This window comes from Channa argus, chromosome 7 (genome assembly GCF_033026475.1).
Source record: "Channa argus isolate prfri chromosome 7, Channa argus male v1.0, whole genome shotgun sequence".
Classification (NCBI taxonomy): Eukaryota; Metazoa; Chordata; class Actinopteri; order Anabantiformes; family Channidae; genus Channa; species Channa argus.
In genome coordinates, this window is record NC_090203.1 from 23,151,124 (window position 1) to 23,176,717 (window position 25,594).

At 41.7% G+C, this 25,594-nt stretch overlaps 1 protein-coding gene and 1 long non-coding RNA gene across 4 annotated transcripts in view; one reads left to right on the forward strand and one right to left on the reverse strand.

Moving 5' to 3' along the window:
- Positions 1 to 25,594, forward strand: part of LOC137130259 (low-density lipoprotein receptor class A domain-containing protein 4-like) — a 176,600-nt gene that overhangs the window by 126,923 nt on the left and 24,083 nt on the right. The window contains exon 1 of one of the 3 annotated variants that reach the window (XM_067510134.1): positions 9,155 to 9,580. The exons of the other annotated variants lie outside the window; for them this stretch is intronic. Coding sequence (XP_067366235.1) covers positions 9,487 to 9,580 — 94 coding nt within the window. The 5' untranslated portion in view covers positions 9,155 to 9,486. Of the gene's footprint in view, positions 1 to 9,154; positions 9,581 to 25,594 lie in introns of those variants that run through there. 3 annotated transcript variants of the gene reach the window in all.
- On the reverse strand, positions 9,591 to 25,220 carry LOC137130260 (uncharacterized). The gene is made up of 3 exons (XR_010914825.1): positions 19,734 to 25,220; positions 13,552 to 13,609; positions 9,591 to 11,833 (listed from the first exon to the last, which is right to left on the reverse strand). It is a non-coding gene; the product is annotated as an uncharacterized lncRNA (long non-coding RNA).

Sequence of the window (25,594 nt, forward strand, 5' to 3'; positions counted from 1 at the left end):
GTGACGGATCGTGCTTCTGACAATAACACATGCTGTCACAATGTTCCCAGAGTTCAGCGATTACTTCAGTGTGAGGACTGTTACCATAATTGATGAAAGCTTAATGTTCTCTGTATGAAAATAAAACCAAATTTGTAGTACAACTGATTTTTCTTTTAAAACCATACATTTTTCTTTACATATAACATCGCATAGTATCAGACATAAAAAGAGAAGATTTTCATGCACCCCACATTCAGGAGCAACACCTATATATCAAATTGATCAAATATTTTAGTTCTGTATGCTTTGCATACACAAACTCTAATATAACTGCACAAAGTACAAACTAGTGCTAAATAAATTAAAATGGTTCACACAAGGAATTCAGCAGCAACACATCTCAAAAAAGTTGGAACAGGGTGAAGTTTACCACTGTGTAGAATCCCCTCTACTTTTAACAACTGTCTGTAAACATCCGGGAAGTGAGGAGACTGGGGAGTTGCTGGGGTTTTAGGAGAGGAATGTTGTCTCATTCACATCTGATCCAGGATTCTAGCTGCTCAACAGTCCTGGGCCTCAGTTGCCAGATTTTTCGTTTTTAGGATGAGCCAAATGTTTTCAATTGGTGAAAGGTCTGGACTGCAGGCAGGACAGTTCAGCACCTGGACTCTTCTCCTGTGAAGCCATGCTGTTGTGACAGATGCAGCATGTGGTTTAGCATTGTTTTGCTGTAATATGCAAGGTCTTCCCTGAAAGAGACGTTGTCTGGATGGGAGGATATGTTGCTCTAAATCTTCTATGGACATTTTAGCATTGAAGGCACCTTTCCAGATGTGTAAGGTGCCCACTTCATAGGCACTAACGCACCCCCATACCATCAGAGATGCAGGCTTTTGAACTGTCCACTGATAACAAGCTGGATGGTCCCTCTCCTCTTTAGTCCACAGGACACTGCGTCCATGTTTTATAAAAAGAATTTCAAATGTGGATTCATCTGACCACAGAACAGTTTTCCACTTTGCCTCAGACCATTTTAAATGAGCTTTGGCCCAGAGAACATGGCATCATTTCTGGATTGTTTTCACATGTGGCTTCTTCTTTGCATGATACAGCTTTAACTTAGATTTGTGGAAGTCTTCCTGAGCCCATGCAGTGATGTCGAGTAGAGGATCATGTCTGTTTTTAATGCAGTGCCGCCTGAGGGCCCAAAGATCACACGGATCCAGTTTTGACCGGCGGCCTTGTCCTTTGCCCACAGAGATTCCTCCTGATTCTCTGGAACGTTTGATGATATCATATACTGTAGATGGTGGGATTTTTAAAGTCTTCACAATTTTACGTTGAGGCACATATTTTTAAAATTGTTCCTCAAGTTTTAGATGCAGTTTGTCACAGATTGGTGAACCTCTGCCCAAAATTTGAGAGGCTCTGCCTTTTATACCCAGCGTTGTTACTGACCTGTTGCCAATTAACTTAATTAGTTTTCAAATGCTCCTCCATGTGATTTGGATTTGCAGCAGCTTTCCCAGCCTTTTGTTGCCACTTTTCCATCTTTTCTGAGATGCATTGCTGCTGTCAAATTCAAAATGAGCTAATGTTTTCCATGAAATGGAAAAATATAAATTTTAGTACATTTATGTGAATTCACTTATATAACTGTCAATCTGTGTGGTTTGGTGCATTTACTAACTGGCACCATGACCCCCTCTCAGTTGCTTCTAACGCAGTATCATCTAGAGAAAGTGTGTGAAAGAAAAAGGAGCAAAGCATCATCCCACCAGTTTTGGTTTACCACTTAGTAGAAAAGACAAAGACCTCAACATTGTACAATTTCTGCCTGCTGACCATTGTGAAATGAACTTGTATCCACATGCATGTATAATTATGCGAATGTCAAAATGATTATGCAAGATGTATCACAGGTGTATTATGCAGATTATTATTAAACAGATTTGTATTATTAATTTTACAAATCAGTACTACTGATTTTGAGCAGGTATAATGTTTAACATGTTCAGTTGGTCAATAACAATTTTGACACAATGTTTGGAAATATGCAAGTGTTAATAAGTTACTAAATACACAAATGTGAACCTTATGGCAAAAGGAAACGTTATGGATCAGTCTGAGACTTTTATTGTTCGAATATTGCCTATTAAAACTGGTCCTAACTGTCCATTTGTGACTGGTTTTATAATTAAAATATTCCATCAACGTTTAGTCAGTCGCTGTTACTCTGGACCAGACCTTTTAACACGGACTTTAAAAGAGAACTAAAGGAGACATGCTGCTTTCTTTTTTCTTCCTCCGTATTTATGTGCCTGTTTGTTTTAGACGCAGATTGAATTCATCACGGCTGTGTAGCGAGGCCATGGTTTACACAATGTGCCGAGATCACTGTCTGAGTAGCAAACCTGAGGATAAGAGAGCATTGTGTAACGGTTGCTGCAAAATGCCTGCAGTGAGAACAGCCGTCACATTGCGTAAAAGTACATGCATTGTAATTGTAATAATAATGGGCTTGAGCATTAACGAAAACAAAATGTTGAAGGCAAACCATTATAAGACGGCTCCAGTTTTAGTTATTTACTTTTACTTTACTTTTTACATTAACCCATGTGACACAAATCTCTTTTTCTTACATTTTAAGTCAGTGTTTGTTTGTGTGTGTGTCTTCTTGCATAGGTATACAAATATTAGTGCCGATATTTTTTATTTTGATCTGACCCCTTTTAATGACCCTCAGGAGTAAACTGTTATTGGATCTCGGAAAGCTGCACATGAAGATGCTACTCGGTGTCCTGCCAAAGGACACTTCTACGTGTGGCCACCAGTCCTTCAGTTCATGGACAACAGGGGTACCAACTATCACCACTACGCTATAACATGATATAATATCATGTCTGAGAAAGACTTTTAAAAGGTGTGTGTGTGTGTGTGTGTGTGTGTGTTTGCCTTTAACTGTATGTATGGCTTCCTAACAGCAGGAGGCTATAACCTGCACCATCCACACTCTGTAATCACTGATGTTTATGGCTGCATAAAACAACACACACACACACACAAACACATTTATAGATCCTGTCTCTTTCACTGTCTATGTTATTATTACTGTCTGGTTCGGGCCTCTTATCAGTGTTGTAACTGAAGGGGTTGACAGACACACACACCTGCACACCCTTTGCCTCTTTAACTCTCACTGCCACTTTTCCTTCACCTTCCCTTATCTGTCTTTTCCTCTCTCGGCTGTGCTATGTCCTTCTGGTGGCGGTAGAGCGACAGCATTGCACCGAGCCGTGTGCCAGTTCAGGAGATTGGCATTAAAGCCAGACATGAGCTCATCTGCCCAGCTGGGCAGACAGCCCATTACAATGCTCAGCAGGGCCCTACCGCAGGGGTGAAAAGAGCTCAATACCTGCTGATTATCTACTCTTTCTCTCTATCTGTGTCTCTGGCTCCCTCTCGTCCTCACTTACTGGCTTTTGCTTTCACTCTCTTCCTTCTTTTCTTCATCTCTCTTCACTTATCTTGTCTTTACTCCTGCTTCCACTTTCTGTCCTCTTCTCCGATCTTTTCCTCTTCTCTTGTCAATCCGCCTCAGGTTCCTGCTATCTCTTTCTTGATCTGTCTCATTCGATCTGTCCTTCCCTCATTCAGACTCGAACCGATGCACTGTCGGCCGGTCGTCTGTCATCCTCATTTCTCGCTCCCTTTTGTCTTTCCCAGTCTCCACCACACACACACTACTTTTCAGTGAGCGGTGTTGTTGCAGTGGTGCCTGCGGCAGAGAGAGAGAGGCAGGGAGGGGTGTTTTTTTTTGGGGGAGGGGGGAAATGACAGGGGTTGAAGTGAGGTGTGTGTGTGTGTGTGTGTATAGAAATGACGGGTGGGAGACCAGACAGCTGGTGCACCTGTGCGGACAGGATATGACACGGCACTAAAGCCAGTCAAGGGCAGGAAGCAGCATCTATGATGTGGCATCCCAGACGTTTTTATTGAATGCAACTCTCTGCTCTGTAATCTGCTGTCTGGAGTGGCCTTTCTGTTACTTAGTGCTCCACTGAAGACGCCAAGCTGCAGTCCACACCGAAGCAAACACTCTCTCTCACTCTCTCCCTCTCTCCGTCTCTCTCTCTCTCACTCTCTCCCTCTCTCTCTCTCTCTCTCTCTCTCTCTCTCTCTCTCTCTCCCCAGTTTTGTCAGCTGCTGAGATAGATTGCAGTTAATTCATGAATCCCATTCAGCCCCGGTATTAAGGCTGAGTCATTTCCATCTTTCGTTCTAACATTTGAAACGGCATTCAGTAATACTGTCTGCACCCAAAAGTCACAATGTATGCTGAGTTACTGGTCTGATGGAAAATGTTATGTTAGAGAAAAATCCATCACGGGTCACGTGCAAGTCCCATGATAGAGGCTGCACCCATATGAGGAATATCTTGGATAAATAGGCATTAGTGAATAGAAGCTGCTTTGCTGGAGTTTATACACTGACTGGAAGTGCACTATGTAGATTTACAGTGCAGGATTATTGCTTATTTCTTAGTATCTATATATTATAAAATTATGTAAGTCCAAAAATCCATGCTATAACTGCAGAAATTAATTTACTGCTAGAGTAATACAGAAGCCAGTATTTGGAAAAACTTCCCACAGATTTTGGAGCCTGGGATTTGCTTTAGTGAGGTGTATCAAGTCCAATTTGTGGTCAGACTTACAGATCATTCTACAGGTGTTTGTTCAATAGATTTGAGGTCAAGGCTCTGGGCAAGTTGATGAACATGCTTCACACCAAATTCTTACTTTGGTTTCTCTCCCACCTGTAGTTCAACATTTCAAAAAGCCAAATATTAAATAAAAACAAGACTTTGCTGAAGACTTTGCTGTTTATCTCATAATTGTGACATAGTAGTTACAAATTTGCCTTAATCACTTACAATTTAGATTGTTCATCCCCATTTTCAATTATGACAAAAATGCATTTTTTAAACTGGCTTTAATGGGCTTCAATTAAAAAGACCGTCTACCTCAAAACACATGGGTGGACAATGTAGGATGTGTCTTTATTTGATCAAGCTCCAAAAACTCTGGATCCCAAATTTTCCCCACTGCTCAATACTGCCTTGTATTAAAACATTTCTTCCTACCAAATGGTCACGTTTCAAATCCCACGTGTGTGATTTGTAATTTGGTGTTTTTTTAAAAAAAAGTCAAAGCCTAGTCAGACTCAAGACTATTGACTAAAATTTCATAAGATGCTTTATCATGAGGAATTTTCTAAACTAGGGTTAAAAGCCCAAGCAATGTATTTCATCCTTGGACCAGATGAACACAGAAGTACTGAACTTATATAGTGCTTTTCTAACTAATGGTATTCAAAGCATTTTACACTGCCTCTCATTCACCCAATTCACACTCACAATCACACACCAATAGAGGAGCAGCTGGCCAACGCTCACCCGGAGCAACTAAGTTGGAGTGTCTTGCTCAAGGACAGTTCGACATGTGACCGGAGGAGCTGGGGATCATACCAGCAACTGGGGGATTGGTGGGACGACTGCTTTACCTCCTGCGCCACAGTCGACCCAATCTGCCATCACTGTGATATACAACAAATTTGTCCTCACTGTGAATCTTGAATCCCGTTATGTCCTTAGCTTCCTAGTCTCCACAAGAACAGAGCGCATCCCATTGAAAGTAAGTCGTTGGATGGGATTCCTTTATTTTCCCTGAGTCCTCTTCCTTGTTCCCTCGTGGTTTTTGATTAAAGATGCAAAGCTTACACCCGTGCCTGGAAGATGTAATGGAGTAAGTAACAGACGCGTGAAGACCTGGAGCAGACACGAGAGATGCTCCAACATTTTGGGATGACGCATAAAACAGACCTTTTCCTAAATGAGTCACAAGATGGCGCTGTGAAGTAGCCTCTAATGCAGCACCACACAGGCTTAGGTGGAGAAGTGTGTCTGCTTTTAGAGCGGGGAGGGAAGGAGCTAACTTCCACTGAAGTTTCTTTTGCGGCTGTTTTCAGCATCATACAGATCAAATCCCTAATGATTTCATGGTTCCAGCATCCGTGGTAGAGCCAGAAAATTGTCAATGGAGTCGTGAGGCTAGGACCACTACTCACTTTTTGATGAGCAAAAGGATCTGTCTCTGTCTCAGGTGTACAGGTCAAAATATGTATTCCTAATATCCTTCCCTAATAAATCCTTCATGAGCACGAAATAAGAGAGAAACAGTGGCTTTTCCTAACTACTATTACTATTATGCATTTGTATCTTGTTTGCCTTTGGGTTCTCTCTTCCTGGATTATATTTTTTTTTAAATATGTGTAATTTAATGATATTTGCAACCCCATGGGTAACATCATACGGTGCTTCACTGTGTGAACCATATGCCACTTCTTTGTAAAATCTGTTTTATAGTTTAAATAATAATGAATTATTATCTATTCAGTCATCTATCTACTGCGTATGAGCTTGCAAGTAGTGCAAATATCAGCGGGAAACCTGTTATTAACTTTAGTCTTTAAATATACAGAACATCTGAGCACAAACACATTCAATGAGGCTGGGGTCATCAGTACCGTTGCTTGTGTACAGACACATGGTGGTGGTGTTTCTTTTCCCGTCTTGATTTAATTTTGAATTGAATGGTCACAAAAACAACAGTGGCAGTAACGCATACTTCTCAAAAAGAAGGAAAGCCCCATAAAAATGCCTTCCATATAGACACATGCACACGTGCTGTGCGTGATAAAGCTATCAACCTAAAGATGGAGACACACAGAGGCTGTGTGTGTGGTTGGAGGGGCTGTTAGACTAGAGTGCATTTGGTATTCAGCCGTGCCTAGTATTTATCTGTTGGCTGTCTAGTCTGGTCTGGCCTGTTAGTGGTGTCACCCTGTGTGCTCCCTGGGGGACTACATGGAAGCTCCAGGCACACGTCTGTGTGTGTGCGTATGTCTGTGAGTGTGCATGTTTAATGGCGGCGGTGATAGTAGGGTATTTGTAAGTGGATAGACATGGGCTGCAAAACGTGAGACTCGATGTGTGTCTAAGTCTGTCTGTGTATGAACATGTTGCTGGGTTGTGCATGTCTGTCTTGGGTGTGTTTATATACGTGTGTAGGTGTAAGGACATGATAGTGGCAGAAAAAAACTCCCATCAGCATGTTTGACACGACAGTAGCACCTAATTTTGCTGCTCAATAAAATTATGACAGCTATCAGGTGCTTGTAAATTGCATCAGGATCTATTTTTCGTTCACCCCAAGACGTATCGGATTGCTCATGGAGGAGTGTTAAATTCATTCAAGGATGGCAAGGAAAATATTTATGCAATATTGGATATAGAACGTGGCTAGTGACTAAGCACTTAATACATAACATCTGTTGGAGGTCTTTGGATTCCCTACTTAGTTGTTTCCTTCACAGTGATCCATTGTTGTTTCCAGAACAAAAACGGAAATTCCCTCCTATAGCAGGCATTTCCCAAACAATTTTCAGCATTGTGCGATTTCTGCAGGGATTCGAGAAAAAAGTTTATGATTTCCTGCAAAAACAATCATACATTCTGAACAAGAAAGGAGCAACTGTCTGCCTGAACCACCTGGACGCTTTTCAATGACCTCTGAAGTTCCTTAGGCCATAGTCTGGGAACCCACTTGGTCTAGAGTGGCATTTGGATCCTCTGTCAGATTTGAATGGCCTTGTTTATTTATAGACTGCTCACAGTCCTGCATTAGAGTGCATTTGTGAGTGTAGCAGGGTTGCACCATTAGACTTAGAGGGGAGGAGATTGGGGGGGGGGGCCTGCACATGTGGCCAGAACTACAAGACTGACAGAGGGGTCACCTCAAGGCTGGGGTGGTTCTAGGTGCTGGGCCCCTGTAACAGCACTGTATTTTAGGTTGGTCATTTTTGCTAAAAGCAGCTGCGGCAACTCCTGACAATATTTACATCAACTAATACATCTTTAAAAAATAATGTCATTAACTATGTAAAGTAATGTAATCATTAGTTTATAATTTATACCTGTATTCTGTCCAAAAAATAAAAATAAAATAAAATAAAAAATGACATAAGTAAAAGCTCCTAAAAATTCTTTATAAAAAGGTAAACTCAGAGGCTCCCAGTGGTGGTCCCAGTCTTGCCACCCCAGTGGAAATGGTTGGTCTGGAACCATCCCTCCCTTAAGGTTAGGCCCTTCTAAAAGCTGTCTCCACTGGCTGTGGCCTGCTGTAACAGAATAACACAGCAACCCTCCCCTCGCCTTCATTGTCAACCACAACCGTCTGCTACTTTTCTAAGTCAGGTCAGCACCAAGCCCACCCCCCTTAAAGCCTACCCATGCATACTCCCCCCCCCCCCAACCCAGACACACATATAAACATAACTCTCATCCCATCCCTTCTCCATGGCTGCCTTCAAGTCCTATTTGCACATCTCTGCTTCCTAGTTGTGAAGATGTATGTCAAGGCACATTCAAGTGCTTTTGGAGAGCAATTACTATATAACAATAATAAAGAAAACATTATTTTTCTCATTCAAAGACAGTAACTGTTTGGGACCTTTATTGTTTATGTGGCTTTCTTGCCAACTATAGCAGCATACACCAAAATGTTTAAAACTATAAATGTTTGCCTGTATGACCTATGTCATATCAAAATGTGTCGTAGTAAATCCAAACCTGAACTTATCCGATATTACAGTATTGGTATACACTGCCTGGCCAAAAAAAAAAGGCGATCCATGTGTGAAAGTCTCATGCTCTACAAACGACAGTTTGAATCGTGAGTATGATTAATATTTTCTACCCATCAGGGAAGTAAATCCTGGTCATTCAATAAATTCATATAGTCACCTTCTCATTGCATCAGCTAGGGTTGAATAACTTGTTGCCAGCTGAGACAGATTTAATCACTGCAGTTAATTATGCAATAGATGGCTGTTAGATGTTTGCATAGTGTAGCCCAGGTGGTGACTCTCTCTGTGGCCAGGCAGTGTATTTTTGGACGGTTCAGGTAAGAATTGTGATGTTTCTGTCTGCTCCTGAAGGCAGCACGTACAACCCCCCCCCCCCCCCCCCCTCTTGTCTGGCTTTTCTATGGAGCCCTCAGATTGGCCAGAGCGACCGCCTATCAGCGTGTGGGCGGGGCTTGGGGTTTATGTGTCTGCTGTACTCTGGCAGAGCGAAGGCAGCAGCTCTCAGCGGCAGAGGAAGGACCGGAAAAAAAAAAAAGAGAGAAAGCCCTCTATAATGCGCTAGTCACGGGCAATGGCTTGTCCTCCAAAACCTCCCTCTATCTCACTCCCCGGGCTGCTCCGCGAGAAAAAATGGCGTGAGAAAAATCGTGGAAGATAAGTCCGAAACTGACGGGAGTTACTCATAGCGGCGCACTCTGCTGCCGCTGCCTGGAAGTTTTTTTGTTTTCCCGTCGCGGGGCCCCGACCGTGGCGGCGGCGCTCTCCCCGGAGTGGTGTCCCGGTCTGCTCAGCCCCATGCAAAACCTAACGGCCCCTGGCGGTCCCGGCAACTCCGATGTTACCTGCTCCTGTAACTGCACCGCTTCCCAGCCACAGGGAATGGAAATATGTGAGTAACGTCACTTGCGTTTCTCTTGACCTTAAAAACCTACGGAGAGACTTTAGCGCTTAATCCGTTTTATGTGCTCTCTCAAGTGCAGCAACAGAAGGACAACAAATTAGAGTTTTAGTCTCCATCCGAGACGGTAAACCCGTGCTGCTGTTAACTCACTATTGGCCGTTAACTGCGTTGTAGTACGGTTCATAGGGTCTGTACAGTATGATAGTGTGTCTGATAGAAACTTTAGACTGACCTTAATGTCACTGTACTGCAGGTGTCATCTCTTGAGTTGTCTCTCCGGTACACGGCATATGTTTTCTAACGTTACCAGTTATGATATTTCATATGACCGCTAAGCTCCCACAGTGTTCCTGGACACGAGCTGACAGAGTATAATTTGACCTAATCGGACAGCACTGACAGGTTTAAAGTTTATCTCTGGGTATGTATTAGCCTACATATTTAACTGTAGTTCTTTCGAAGGAGGAAGGAGAAAAATAAAAAACCCTCTTATCTGACTTTCAATTTCCTGCTTTAGTTTTTCAAGACCTTTTCAACCACTGGGGTTGGTTTTATTTAAATACCTGGTTATTTTACCCCGTAAGCCTCCCTTGCCTGGGCATATGCTCTGAAGGATCACCACAGAGGGTTAAATAGTTTGCCTGTCACCATAGACAGGAAAAGCTGGAATGGTATGTTATGTCTGTCCGCCTTCTGAGCAGCCCAGAGAGAAACTATCATTATCAGCTCTGCCGCTCTAATGCGGCTGCCTGCTAGATCCATCGCAGATGTTCCACTTTATGACTGAAGCAGAGCCTTCAGAAGAAGGGCAGACTGACTAACCCATGCAGGCAGGCAGGCAGACGGGTAGAAATGCAGAGGAAAGCCAGACAAGGTGGTGTGAGTCCAGTCTTGACAGGGAGCAGACAGTCAGACAGGCAGGTGGATTCATAACCAGGCAGCCAGACGAGTACTAACAGACATACAAACAGTGATGCAGACGGATGCACGCAAGAAGCCAGACAGGCGGACATATCGACAGACATGCAGACAAGTTACAGACTGATGGACAAAGTTACAATGATGTGTAATTTCCATTGGGGCTAAGGCCAATGCTGGGCAACATGAGGTGAACACAGGATATTAGATTTAGATTTGGCAGCAGAGTGTGGCTGCACTGACGCCACACTGTAACCAAGAAGTATATGCGTGCACGTTTGTCTGGCAGATGCACCGGTGTTCCACCATTTGTTTTTCAGGGGCATTGTTGTATTGCTCGCCAGGAAAAACACATTATCAGGCATGGACTGGTGCGTCCACGGACTCGGTGACACAGCAGACAGAGCGAGATGGAGAGAGAGAGAGAGAGAGAGAGAGGGGAGAATCTAATTAGATAATCCAGTAGAACTGCCTCAGATTTCTAAACGGAGCAGACAAGCAGTTCTGCAAAGGACTCATTGTGTGGTATATGTTGATTGATGCTTGCAGTGTGTTTAACTACAAAATAAACGGTGTGGTGTGTACGTTACGTACTTTGAGGAATCGCCGGCTTGGTTTTCAGTGCGTCTCTCCTCGTCTGAACATCTCAGTAGTTGGAGGGAGTTCACAAGGGGTTTGAAGTAGCTTCGTCCTACTGTAGTGGCCGTATGGTTTGAAAAGAGCTCTTGTTTGTCGGCTGTGTTGTCATGCAGACTCGGCAAGGCTGTATAATGTGGCTCATGCTTTGATGATTTCTCTGGCTGAAGAAGAGAGCTACAATCTGCCTATTTTTCTCTCTCTCTTTTTTTTATTTTTATTTTTTTTACAGAGGAGTGGGGAATCTCACTGATGTGTCTCCTCTTTATTCAGACAAGGAGGAAAATTGAAAGAGACTATGAACATAGAAAGATCACAGCGTGCACAGTGTGTCATGGCCGGGAACCCAACCTCAAGTCTACACACTGGGACCACATGTAGGATTTCAAAGGCAGAGCCCTTTAACAAGTTGTGTCTCTAGTCGTTGCTGTGGTTATTGTGCAGCGCAAAGAGCTTGTATTGTAGGTGTGGTATTTTAAAATCCTGAGATATTATAACATCCTGGGGCTTCTCACAGAGCTTGTTGTAGGTGTGTGTTGTGTAGCGGTGTGAGGTGTTGAGCAATACTCAACCACTGTTTTTCTTGTGATGTTTTCATGCCACTGTGATGGGACCTATTTATCAGATAAATCTGCTGTTGGAGGGAGGGTTTTTGTTTTGAAGGTGCAGTCACTGTAGGCAGGTCCTCTGTTTAAAAAAAAAAAAAAAAAATCCACTGTCAAGTTATTTTTTTCTACTATTTACTCTCCGTGTTATCACTCTTTTCTTTCTCATGCTAGTGGGGCAACGCTATAGGCCAACTGCAGTAGGTCTTTTCACTCTTTGCTTAATGCAAATACAGTAAACCTTTTTCATTCAGAAGATCTGATGTCTTCGTTTGTAAGGTGGACTTGTTCACCAGGTACTATTAGGGCAGAGCACAGAGTTAAAATGCATAAAAACTTTGTTTGGTTGGGGTTATTAGTTAAAACAGCTGGTTTTTCACCCGGTCTGGAAACAATAAAGCAGATTGTTCGCACTTAGTATACTTTATAGATATATAGATGTCTATTTACTCACATTTTTGATAATGTGTCCTTCATAATCCTGATTGTTTGATCAGATAGTCCCAGATTTTTAAATATTTGAAGATTTTTTAAATTTAGAGCACTATGTAAGCACCTTTTTATAGGACTTTTGTTTTCCATTTATCTGCAAATCATTTACTAGAATGCCTTCCTATGAAATATCAGCAAATATTGCCTGTGTATAACTTTTCTATACTCCAAGATGACATCTTCAAATGTCTTGTTTTGTCAGGCAAGCAGTCTTTTCTTTGTAATGCACCATAGAAAGTGAATATCTTTATTCAGTTCTCTATCATGTACAACAAAGCACAGCATCAATCCTCCGATTTCAGAGGATGAGACCATTTTTGTATAACAATTGAAAAATCCATTATTTGGTAATTAAAATAAGAGAATGTTTCTTTTGAATATTTTTGTATGAAAGTGTATTTTAATATTTTCAGAACACATAATGTATTGGCCTTACTGTTCAACCCCAGCTCTAAGAAATGAACCCTAGCTCTAAGAAATCAAGCCTGGCCCTAAGAAAAGAGTAAAACCTTTGTGTCTGTATCCTCTTAATGGTCTTACCAACGCACACTGAAGAAAAGCTGTAAGCACTTGCCTCTTGGGTGTGGGTACATGTGTCGGGGACTAGGGTGGCGGTCTGTGTCTCTGTGTATGTAACGGTTAGCCTGCAGCAGGGGCCAGCCAGCCAGACGGATGTAAACTGCCTGATTTGTAATCCCGTGTATGAGTGGTGTTAGTGTGTAGGTGGCAGCAGGGTCATCTGTCAACTACCTCAGGCCAAACATGCACACTGGCTACTTGTTGACTTTCCCTCAGACATTTACACAAAGGTGTACACACGGGCACGAGGAGACCCAGACACACACACACACACTTACAGACAGGCACTCTCAGGCTCAGCCAATATTTACCCTGCAGTCTCCAGCTAGACAACCAATCCAATCTCTCAATAAGCTGTTTGCTGGTTTTTGTTGTTGTTGTTGTTGTTGTTTGTTTTGTTTTTATGCCTTTTTTTAAATGTTTGTATGTGAGGGAGATTTTTGTTGTTTGTTTATAAGTTGTTTGTTTACTTTTTAGTTATTATTAATGAGATTTTCAAACTCAGTCTGAATACCAAAAGAGATTCCTTTCACAATCATTCCTCCTATAATTAATTTCACAAAGAATTTCTACACTTGGTTTGTGTCTGATTTACTCTGCTGCCTCCCCTGAGCTGGTTATAGCGGCGAATAGTGGTGTTTAACTAGTCCTGGTTGAGAAAGACACGCTTATTTTATGTAAGGAGGTAATGTCAGTAGGACCCCAATCCCTGTTTGTTACAGAGCTTACCGGCAGATACTGTGGGCTGCTCCATGAAGGTTCTGCAAATATTCTGCCATAATTCACACTGCAAAAAAGAAAATATAAGAGAAAATATAACTTTAAACTTTTTGATAACTTGATATGTAGCAGTGGGGGGGGTTTAGGCACATCCAAGAATTACATAATTGTAACAAGTGTGAGGAACTAGAGTGCCCCCACCCCCTTTTTTTTCTCCAAGCTCTGCATTGCACAAGCACACCTCCTTGGCTGTGGAATGGCTAATTAGTTGGAAGGATCCCCAACCTAACCACTTCCTTCTTGGCCTCCCTCCAACACAAACAGATAATAAAAATTAAAGTGTTTCTAAAGGCCAAAAACAACATATAAGTTTAATATAGCACACACGCTTCACAATCTCTACGGAGCAAAAGTTTTGACCGAGAATTTATGTTTGCATTCTTGCATGTAACGTGACGATTACAGTATTGAAAAGCACAATCATGAACGACAGCACGGCTAACTTGAGTATGAACACACTGATGGCTCGTCTGCAATCCTTTGTAGCAAGCATGTTGCAGCCCTTACTCTTTAACTTCCCAGTTTTGCATCCTTGGGTTTAAGGATGTTAGTACAGTATTGTACTTTTGCTCCAATATTCTTTTAGTGCAAATAGTCTTTAAAATGTGAAGAGTTGGTGTCAAAGGCTTCTGTTTCCCAAGCTCATTCAGCATCTTGGCAGCACTCAATTGTGGACTCAATGTGTCTTTATTTCCATGTTAGTAAGTCTCGCACTAGTGTCCAGTATGTTGAACTATTCCTGTTACGACACCAGAGCTACGATATGTCACTGTTTTTTAGTTCTGACTTCCTCAGTTTTTTTTCCCTTAAATTAGTTTGTCCAACATTCTTTTTCCCAGAATTATTATCTTGCAGCCACACAACCCAGTGTTTTTGGATTCAAGCTGACAAACCCTTGAAGCTACAAACACTGTGCAAAGTGCAGCCTGGAGCAGCTCTGCACACTTTAGCTGAGCAGGTCAAGTTGAGGCAGCAATTTCAAAATTCCAAAGCAGCAGAGAGGTCAACCTTCATGCCCTTCCACTTAGTCCTGCAGCACCTTTACTACGCACTGCTCCAGCCACAGCAGCATTTACAATCCCATCGCTGGCTGCTGGGACTCCCTTTTGTGTCTAGATTCTGCACCCCCAACTTCACGCACGCACACACCCACACACCCTAGACCCCCTCCTTTCTCAAAATACCCTTGAGACCCGGGCAGATTTGTAGTTCTAGTATGTCTAAAGACAAGCCATAAGTCATGTGTGAGTGTGAGTGAGAGAGAGAGACAGAGAGAGAGAGAGAGATGGCGAATGGTGGGGGTGGTTAGTTGTCTACTGTCTCGGTCAACATTTATTTGCACACAGTTTGACTGTCTGAGATGCTAAAGAGCTCCAGTGAATGAATCACCCCTGCTGTCTGCTGCACGTCTCATGACTCCAAGACTGTGGATACGAACGGGACATTACGGTCAATCAAGACGCTCTGCTCCAGACACGAGTTGGCAGACAGTACACAAGCACACTATGCCTGTTTTTTGCCTTGTAGCCAATTTTCCCCAATCATTCAGTCATATAAAATGGTTGGCATGTTTATTAGCCTTTGTGAACCCTGTCTCACTGCGTGTCTTGTCTCCTTAAATGAAACAAAGCAGTGATTATTCTTTGAGCTGCTGTTTCAAATTGTATGAAACAAAATGGTAAAAAAAAAAAAAATTGAACAAACATTGTCAGAGTTTGTGTAGTCCAGTTGTTTGGTGCAAGAACACCCAGACGGTGGAATAACCAAATACGCTTTTACACTGGTGGCAGTGGTGTGGTGGCAGCTTAGGTGGCCACAGACGATCACTTCACCATTCTCACACTGTTTATTATTTTTAGCATTTTATCCTGAAGCTAGGTTGTCCCCTACGCAAGCAAGTGAAAACACCTTGAGGAGGCTACCGGGCATTTCGGATTATGGGAGTACTACAACAGTAGTACATTTAATACTAAATGTTAAATAAATTTGCTCAATAAGAGTGTGATATTGCAATTATGTTATGGTTTTTGCAACATTATCTGATCAATTATCTGAGATAAATGCATCTGTAGTAGTTGATGCAGAGAGCAGCATTAAGAAGTAACTCTTTAGGTATCAACAACAATTAAAAGTATGTTCACATCAGAATGATTAGGCTTGTTGGCTCATGACGGTAAGATTAAGTGATAAAACTTTGTTTTCTTTTATAATGTCTGTGGATGTTTGCAAGAAGGCAGTGATCATGTGTGGAAGAAGTGAACAATCTTCTCCTGGGATGCAGTTGCTGCTGGTCTGCATAGTGATTGAAATGCACGATGCCTCAGCATTGCCCCTTATTGCCCACCACAGGCTGATTAGAATTGGAGCTGCAGCAAAACATATACAGCTGTACACATGCATAACATACAACTCAATTAAGATAATCAAGTAGATCCATTTGACACTCCATCAATCAAATGCAGGGAATCATGAAAGTTTTCAGCCTGCCCTTGTAGAAGATTACTGTAGAAAACTTTATACAGTAGAGATTTGTGTTGGACAGATGTGTAATGTGGAGCTATTTAAGACTGAGAGCAGGTGTTACATGGATTTTTTTTTTTTTCTTGTACGGATCCTGGGCTAATGGTTTTAGATTAGACCCACAGTTTTTTTAAGTAGACCAGTGAGGAAGACATTGCAGTAGTCAAACTGACCACAAATAAAAACACATGCAAGTTCTTCTTACTCAGGATACATTTTTATAATGATAAAGCTGTTTTTATATTGTTGTTATGGTTCTGGAATGTAAAATCTGAGTTGATGACACCCACCTAGAAGTGAAAGCTGATTTCTCAACTGTCATGTAAAAGGGAAAGCTGGTTTCCAAAATTACGGTAGGGGATTAGGAAAATCTGCTATTTCCCCAGGTAAAGATTTTTGTTGTAGTACACCAATTTCTTTGTATACTATGTGTAACCATGTTTCTAATCGGCTTTCTCTAAATGCGCATGTTCACAACAAAAGGCCGCAGACAGTAAACATGCACCTGACTGAAGGGCGGAATGATAGGAGAGATCGTTAATGGGATAATGCTGCGTTGTATTCAGAGAATTTAACTATCACAAAGTTCCTCATAGAAGTCTTAGAAATCACTTTCCCTAGCAGATTATTTTAAATGCAGCAAGTTTCCATAAAGGATTGGCTGCGTGTACACACCCCTCCCTTATTTTTTCTCTCCTCCTGCGCTGTCACACTGCTATGACACAAACACACACAAGTCGAGGCCAGGCTTTTTAAAAGAAGTCTAAAGTGGAGGACAAACCAGGTTGCTCTTCTGCTGCATGCATTAGTCTTACCCATTTTTTAAAAAGAGTTTCTTTCAAATGTTTTTGAGCAAGGCATTTACATGAGGAATACTACCTGAAACACTGGGCAGACCGTTATTGTTTGACAAATGCTCCCGCAGATGATATGAGCTGAGCTCCTAATGATGAAAAACTCCTCCGGGTGAGTTTTTCAGTTAGAAGCAGAGAAATATTTTATTACAGAGAAATCAGAGGGACGTTTGAAGGCATTAATGTACATTTACAGCCTACAATAAAGCCAAGTTGAAAATTGGTGAAGTCGCCCTCAACATTTTGTAGTGAGCAAACGTTTTCTGAGGGATCTATCTATCTATCTAAAGATAGAGACAGATATATTTTTCTTTACATTTTAACCCAGTTTAACCTTCCAGCCTGGAGTCAAGTACTATAGGATGTGTGTGGGAGTCAGAAAATGAAGCCTCTGGTTGCCTGCATCCTTTCCTCATCTCTCCTCATATCCTACCTTTCTGTTTCTCACTCCTCATTAGTGATTCAGAGGCCTGTCTGATTTTTGGTCCCTCTCTCTTTCAATCCAGACAACAAGTCAGACAGCGGTGTCTGATACCTACCCCCTTCCCTCCTCCTCCTCCTCTCCCCTCAGCAGCCACCAGCTGACCCCAATCAGGCACAGAGCCTGCTCTATTGTCTGGTTGGGGAGAGGGGACTCTCACTGGCACAAACACAAACACACACACGCGCACACAGACTCAGCCAGGGGGACAGAGGGAGGCAGTCTGGTCTGGTCTGCCTCGTCGATTCCCAACCCCCAACCTTAACACAGCATTCCTGTCCTCACCTCTTTTCCTCTCCCTCTCCTTTTCCCCTGCTCATTTTCTGTCTTTACTGCTATCATGCAAACTCATTGGAAATCCTGAATGTATCTAAATAGTCTTATGCAGTGTTTTGACATTGACAGTGTGTTGCTGGACACCATGTGGACACTACACGAGCTGTGACTGGCTGCTTTTATGCAGCATACTGGTTTCTAATAACAGTGGATAATGGATGATAATGGATTAGCAAGAATAATGGATTTATCAAATCTATAAACCGCATAAAATTAGGTAAAACTCAGCTCACATTACCACGTTTACATTACGAAATTGTACATTTGTGACAAAGAAGTATGTTCAAGTAAGCTTCACCTGATTTCTTTTTCTGCTGCAGGCTCCCTGTGCTGCTGTACATTTGGTCCAATACAATGGATAGCAGGACTACAGTGAGAGCAGGACTACTATGAATATGAAAACATTGATGTGTATGTGGTGCACTCATTTGTAGTAGAGCTAAAGCACAGTTCTCCCCAGAAAGCATGTTCCAAGACGTTGTTTATCGAGTGTCCTAAAACGGAACAAAGAGGCCTTTTTTGCTGTCATCATCCTTCCCGTTCATATTGGCCTTTGAGAGAGAGAGAGAGAGAGAGAGAGAGAGAGGGAGAGAAAGTGGCAAAATCTACAAATCCTCCTAAATATCTCATATGTGCAACTTGGAAACCAGGCAGTTTGTAATGCGATTTTTGCAGGGAACACATGTAGGAGCTGGGTTACACATCCAAAAATAATACAATATAGTCTTCGTTCCTTCCTTACTTTATAATATTTATCAGACACTTGTTTATTTTGATTAAAATCCACAAATACTGTCCTGCTGCTATAAATGTTACATTAATATGATTAGCCTAGAAACAAATCAGGGTGTTTGGGAAAGGAAAAGCTGAAGACATTTGTATCTTACAGTTTTTAGCTTAAGTTTAGACACATGAACAGCAGAGTGCGAACCTTCTACTGTATTTGTCTTAGCTCTTCTGAGAATGGTTTCTCATTCTGCTGGAAGCTAAAGTGGCTCTTGGCTAGTGTTGCTAATGATGATTAGGACTCCTGCTCCATGCAGCGTGAAGATCCTGTGTGTGTGAATTATTAATATAGGTCATAGTCACAGCATACGGCTTGGCTTAGCCCAGTGCCTTCCCAGTACTACTGCAATACACGACCCATGCTTTCCCCTGCTTACCCACAGCCTGCCCCATCTGTCCGCCAGATTAACCCAGCGGATCACCTACACTGAGGTCTGCACCCAGCCAGGCTTCATAAAAGGGCCCCAACTCGAATCGTCAACATCCACAGACGCGCCACCGTCTGATACAAGCTTTCAACTACTGCAATGTAAAACCCAACTCCCAAAAGTTTCCCAAATGTATTCAGTTGTTATTGTAATAACTATCACAGTTTCATTAAACATGTAGGCCACCAACATTTATGTAGCATCCTGGTCTGCTCCTTTACAGCAATTACATTTAATATAATCATTAAAACTTTATAGGTGCAATTGCTGCAGTGCATGTCTGCTAGTCTGGCTGAACGTCTAGTATCTGAAGGTGTGTGTGTGTGTGTGTGTGTGTGTGAGAGAGAGAGAGAGAGAGAGAGAGCCCTACACAGAGACAGACATGCCCTCTCAGCTGTTTTTGTCTGCAGGAGCATACAGAGAGACACAGACTGCAGCTCTTTGCAGAGTTTAATGGCTGTGAATCAGCCCCAGTCCAAAACTGTGCATCTCTGCTTTAAAAAAAAATGACACAGTGTAAACGCTCATTTTAAAAACACATTTCTTTAAAGCTGTTGAACGAAATGGAAACTCCTTGTGATCTTAATCTGACAAGAAAGAAAGACCACCATGAGCAGTGAACAGTACTAAAAAGATGAGTAATGACGTGTGTCTGCGTGTGTATTCCTAAGTTGTTTATATCTGTAGTTACACTTAGTATTTCATTGTCGCCAAAGGATTTTTTACCTCGTCAAGTCAGGAGCTTCTTTTCGTTCCGCAATGTTCGCCCTGAGCCGAACTCCCCAAGTGGTGCTTCTACAGAGAGGAGAGAGAGAGAGAGAAAAGGAAGTGGGCGGCGTGGGTGGTAAGAAGGAATACGAGCAATAAGGCAAGAAAAGAAATGATAAAAAGAAAGAAGAAGAAAAGAGACATAAGATGTCAAGTCTGTGTTGTTCTGTTACTCGCTTTCTGCCATTTTCTGCTTTCACCAGAATTGGATTTTGTAAGACCCATTTCCCAGATTTAGCCACCTCACCATTTTGGATTATCCATATAACAGTTGAAAAGGAACTACAGTATATCCACTGCAGTCTTGCCAGGGCACATGAAGCCAAAATTATATGCAGGAATAGACAGCACTACAAGCTAGTGAGGAAAATGTGTAGAAGATGTAACAACTATTGTAAATTGCATGAACCTCTGTATGGACCTCCTTAAAATACTTCCTGCTCCAGTGTTATTTAGTAATGATATATATATTGATGTACTTCAAGACATGGGGTATTTTTTTGTAGTTCTGTCCCTCCCTCAGCAAGCCGAAAACATCCCGGCCATCTCTGAAACAACACCACTATTACTAAGAGAATAGCTCCTCTCCTTCTCAGCCCCCACCCTCCCCATCTTCCTTCCTACTTCTTATTTTTCAACTGAAGCTTTTCTTTTTTAGTAGTTTCCTCTGTCGTCGACAGCTGTTGCTCAGCATTGCATCCAAGTTCAGCCTGCGGTCACGTTAACTGTTCCAGGGACTAAACAAAAGTTTAGTGATGGGACTCGGGGTTTTTTTGTTGTTGTTGTTGTTGTTTGTTTGTTTTTTCTGTAATACTTTACTCTTTTGCACTGCTACTGCTTTTCTGTCTCTTGCTGTTTTTATCTTTCCATAGGTCTGTCTTCCTTCCCTTCCTCTCTTTTCGGTTTCCATCACTTTCTTCTGCTTAATCCTGCCTGCCAGGCATTGCTTCATGGTTGTTAAGCATCTCAACCTGAAGGAGGGGAGGGAGGGAGTAGGCACTAGTCATGTGGCGAAACCTATTGAGTGACTTAAGTGTGGTTGGTTTGCTCCGTTGGCTCGGCACAATGAGACCCCATGTGGAAGATCTGTTTACGCACCTTCATCTGAGAGTGGGAGAGAGGGAGAGAGGATGCAAGGAGGTAAGGTAGGAGACAGGAAGGAGGTGAGATAAGAGAAGGATGCAGATATTTTGACAAAAAGACATGTATGAGGTGGGATACAGAGATGAGACTTAAGGAGACAGGAAAAGATGAGCAATAAATGATGAAAGATGAAGGGGAGATTTAAAATTGGACAGAAACAGATGGATAGTTACAGACTGAAGGAGAGTGAGGAGTGTGATAAAAAGAGTAGAGGAGACAGGCAATAATGGGAGAGACAGAGGAGAAACAGACTAAAATAGAGACCGAGACAGTACATCTCAGAGGAGAGACACTGAGTATGACAGTGACTCATAGCAGAATAAAATGCCACGCAAGCATATGCTGCTGTTGAGGAGCCATCTTTTATTTCACAGCCAAACACATTAAACTGAGTTTTTCTTTTCTTCTTTCTGATCCCCCCCAGTTAATTTCCAGCAGCACCAGACTGAGAATCAAACATAAGAATGTGGCAAAAGAATAATAGCTTGTATGGCACATATAAGTTGCAGATTGTATTTCCTGTTCATTGACTGAATAGCTTGAAGACCACAAGCAGCAGCAGCAGCAGCAACCGAGTTCACAAACATTAAATCACTTGTGTTAACATTAGTTCAAAGCCCTGCAGCAGGTGCGACTGTTGGCCTTTTCAATCACTACCTGGTATGAACTCAAAAAAAGCCGGGAAACAAACAGTGTTGTTTCATATTTTATACTTTAAGAACAGTGTAAAATTTATAATTTTGTGATAATTTTGAGTACAAAGTCCCAGGATGGACATCAAAAATAGCTCTGAAAAATGTCTTCCACAGTAAGTGTTATTATGATCAGTCTAACACTGGGCATAATAAGCATAATTATTAGAAACGTGGGTTGTAGAGAGAATCAAGTTATTACAATAACAAAACAATAAATAGTTTAAAGGTACAGTGTGTAACTGTGAATACCTGTTTAAGTCCAAATGAAAAGGACCATCTGAAATTGCCTTACCATTAAATTGAGTGATACTCACCAGTTCACTTACTTGCATACGACTTGCAAACATGTTGAATGTTTCCATCCTTAATAATGGTATGAATTATCTGTGTGTGTGTGTATATAACTATCATTATTGATATTGATCAATACGGAAAAATATCTTGTGATAATATTTTTGTCAGTATCACCCAGCCCTAGTCTTATCCCACCCCCCCCTGAGGTTCCTGTGTTCCACCCACAGTGTCCCCTGCTGTCTCTGTTTGGCAGATCTCAACAGCCACAGAGACTTTGCAGCACATATGCAGAATGCAGCCTACGTCTGGGAGGTGTCTGTTACCCCATACCGATGTTGAAAATCCATGTTAGGGTTGCATGATGAATCTGCCTCTCCTGCGGGGGTAAAAATGTGTGTGTGTGTGTGTGTGTGTGTGTGTGTGTGTGTGGTAGTTGGATGCAAGGAGGAATTACTTGTTGTATCAAATTAATATGTGCCAGGAAACACAGATAGACGGAGACAGACGAAAACCCACTCATTTCTTCCATCTCCTCTGCTCTCATCTCCTCTGTTTTGTTCTTTTTTCCGCCGCTCAGCTGTTTTATAGTTCAAACTCAGATGAGACACAAGGCACAATACTTTGTTTTTCTGCTTTTTAACATCTGTCTGCCTTTACCACTTCCTACTCTTCCTCTGCTGACTTCTTTCCTCTCATCTGTCCTTTCCCACTGCCCTCTTTGTTCCTGTCGCCTCTGTGTATTTCTTCAAACTAAGCAACTGTATATCCTGTTTTTCTGTCTCAGCCATTATGGCAGCTATGTGCTACTTCTCTTATTTATTTTCCTTGCTTGTTCTTTTCAGCCAAACCTCAGCATGGTTTTACCGTTTTCTGCCTTCAGCAGCAGTCAACCTGTGATGTTGACCTGTGCAAAATGAAGACAGCAGAATCATTTTCACAATCCCCCCTGCTATGTTGACAAAGATCTATGTGTCTGGATGTCTGACAGAGTTGCTTTGGCTGATAGGAGTCAGCAGGGGTGTGTGTGTGTGTGTGTGTGTGAGCTTAGGTGGTCATGTGCAGTCTACTTTGATGTTTTTTTGGACAGTCTTTTTAGTATTGTGATCATGATAATTTTAATCAAACATCATGCATTTATTTTGCATTTAACCCTTTTATTAAGTATTTTTCCATTTCCATTTTCTTTTACACATTAAATTAACATTAAAAGTACTGCCCAAGGGAAACTGTAATGTTTTTGTTTTTTCTCATGCACCTGTTGTACTTTGAGGTGCAGATATGTCGTCTGATAAGTCGTTTTTAGTGGGTTTAGAGTGTATTTAATCTTTGAACACGTTGCATCAGCTTAATTTTGAAAAAACAACCGATTTTGTTACTCACTGTGCTATAATTAGCACTGCATGGATTCTTTGAAAAATGAAGTCTCTTTCACCAAAGACATACATTTCTTTTCACCGTAATCTGAATTTACCTTAAGATAACCAAATTATCTGTGACTACTCCCAAGCCCCTGGATCTAATATTTACCACGTTGTCTAATTTCCTACTGTCACCCGACTGACTGGATAAAACGCTACAAGAGATGCACCCACACACTCTGCCCAGTTTAAATTCTGGCACAATGGCCACACACACCTAAAGAGTCTCCATGTTGTTTTGCACTTTTGGCTCTTTTACTGTTGCACTGAAACTGCCTGACTGTAACAGGCTAGCAGGTGAATTATCTTTTCCATAGACTAAACCTGCTGCAGCCTGACAGAATGAACAACAGAATAGAAGAACGAACATGAAATCCGTCCCTATCACTGATCCCTGTCCTACTCTGTCTGCTGCTGATGGGGACTCTCTACTGACAGCTACAGGCTCCTGCCTGGTTTGGGACTATTACTGTTTCAGTATCCACCAGAACCTGTAGCACATGAGGTTGAACATTAAGTGCAGCACATCCAGACCCTAACCCTTAACCCCAACAAGCACTGATGTTGTCCGGTCGAGTTAGGGAGTAACTTTGACTTTACCTAAGCTGTGTGCTCCCTCTCTGCTGCAGACAAAAACACTAGGCAGAGCTCCGCCCTCGATCAGACTCAGAAGAAGCTGAGAAGAAGTTTTATTTTCTTATTCGCTAATCTCAGTGGTGTCTTAAAGAATTCAGATCCTGTGATTTCATAACACTTTAAATCTGCGCACTGCGATGTAAGTTCTTTATTGTCCTAGGGACCGAATCTTTGTGTACCATTAATTTCTAGCCCAACTTACAACTCTTTTGCACACATTTCGGACATCGACATATTATTATAATAGATTACAGCGATGCGTTTCTCCACCCCTACACGATAATCCTTTTACTCAATTGTTTTTATAATTGTTAGAAGCCATAATCATAATTCAAGTGAAAATTTGATTAATTGCACAGCCTTACATTGCTTGTTTTCAATCAATCCACATGTATTTTGCATAAAGGAAAAGGCTAAAACAACAACCTGTCACTCTGACTTTCACACTGAGCCCTTGCCCACTGGTTCCTCACAAGTGTATGGTATTTTTCAAAATGTTAAACTCTGTTTTGTTTTTTTTTGTATTTGCTTAAATATTTTTATTAAATCATTGTCTTTAAACAAATAAATATGACAAAGTATGCAATATTCCCCAAACAAAAAAACAGGCCTCTATGGCTCATTAGTGGACTTAATGCTATCACTAGACACTGTCATCCTACTTCCTACTTGTGACACATCGACACACGTTATGTAAATTGACATATTTATGTAATCGATTACATTGATGCTTTGCCCCACCCCTGATTACATGTTCCGGGACCACCATATGGTGTTTATGAGGAAGGTGATGTCCCCACAACTTGAGTGAGCAAACAGGTTTTTTCACAATGTGAATAATCCAAAATGCCAGACTGAGCTCTTATATAAAACTATTGTTAGACATTTCATCCTCCTACAAAGGAAGGAAACAAATTCAAAGTGCTTGTTCGACCTGTTTAGGTTTTGTTTTTCATCCTGTTACTTCATACTGGGAGTTGACCACTGTCATTAGTTTTTTACCTTTTTATCTGGCATCATGTCTCAAACTGTACAGTATGTAATTGCACTTGCTGTGTCCCTGTTGTCTCCTAAGCTCTTTTATCAGGCAATGACACATGCATCCACATACAGACTGTGAGCAAACCAGGTTAACACCCGACATATCCACACTCCCTTTAAGCCTGACCTTTGTCTGACCCCCCACCCCCCCAAGTCTGGTTCAGTCACTTAGAGTAGTCAGTGGAGGGGGTGGGAGTGGGGGATTGTCTAGACACTATCCTGTCTGTCTGGCTCTGATGTCCACATACACCTGAGACAGTGCAGGCCGTGTGTGTGTGTGTGTGTGTGTGTGTGTGTGGTGACATGTTGCGCTGGCCAACTGAATGAATACTTTAACATTGTTACGTTGTTCTTCACTCCTGTTAATGATAGTAAAGTACGCTATGTTGGTATGGTATGTTATCACAAAGCTCTATATTTTACAAATCTTTGTTCATATATTTTTCTTGATGGTGATATGGTTAAGTCAGTCTTTTTGAGTATTGGGCAAATTGGCAGTGAAGGTGTGCTGGGGCTGAATACTTATTCGTTTGATATTGATGTCACAATTCAAATAAATGCAACTTTCAAATCACAAATAATTTGAAAAACA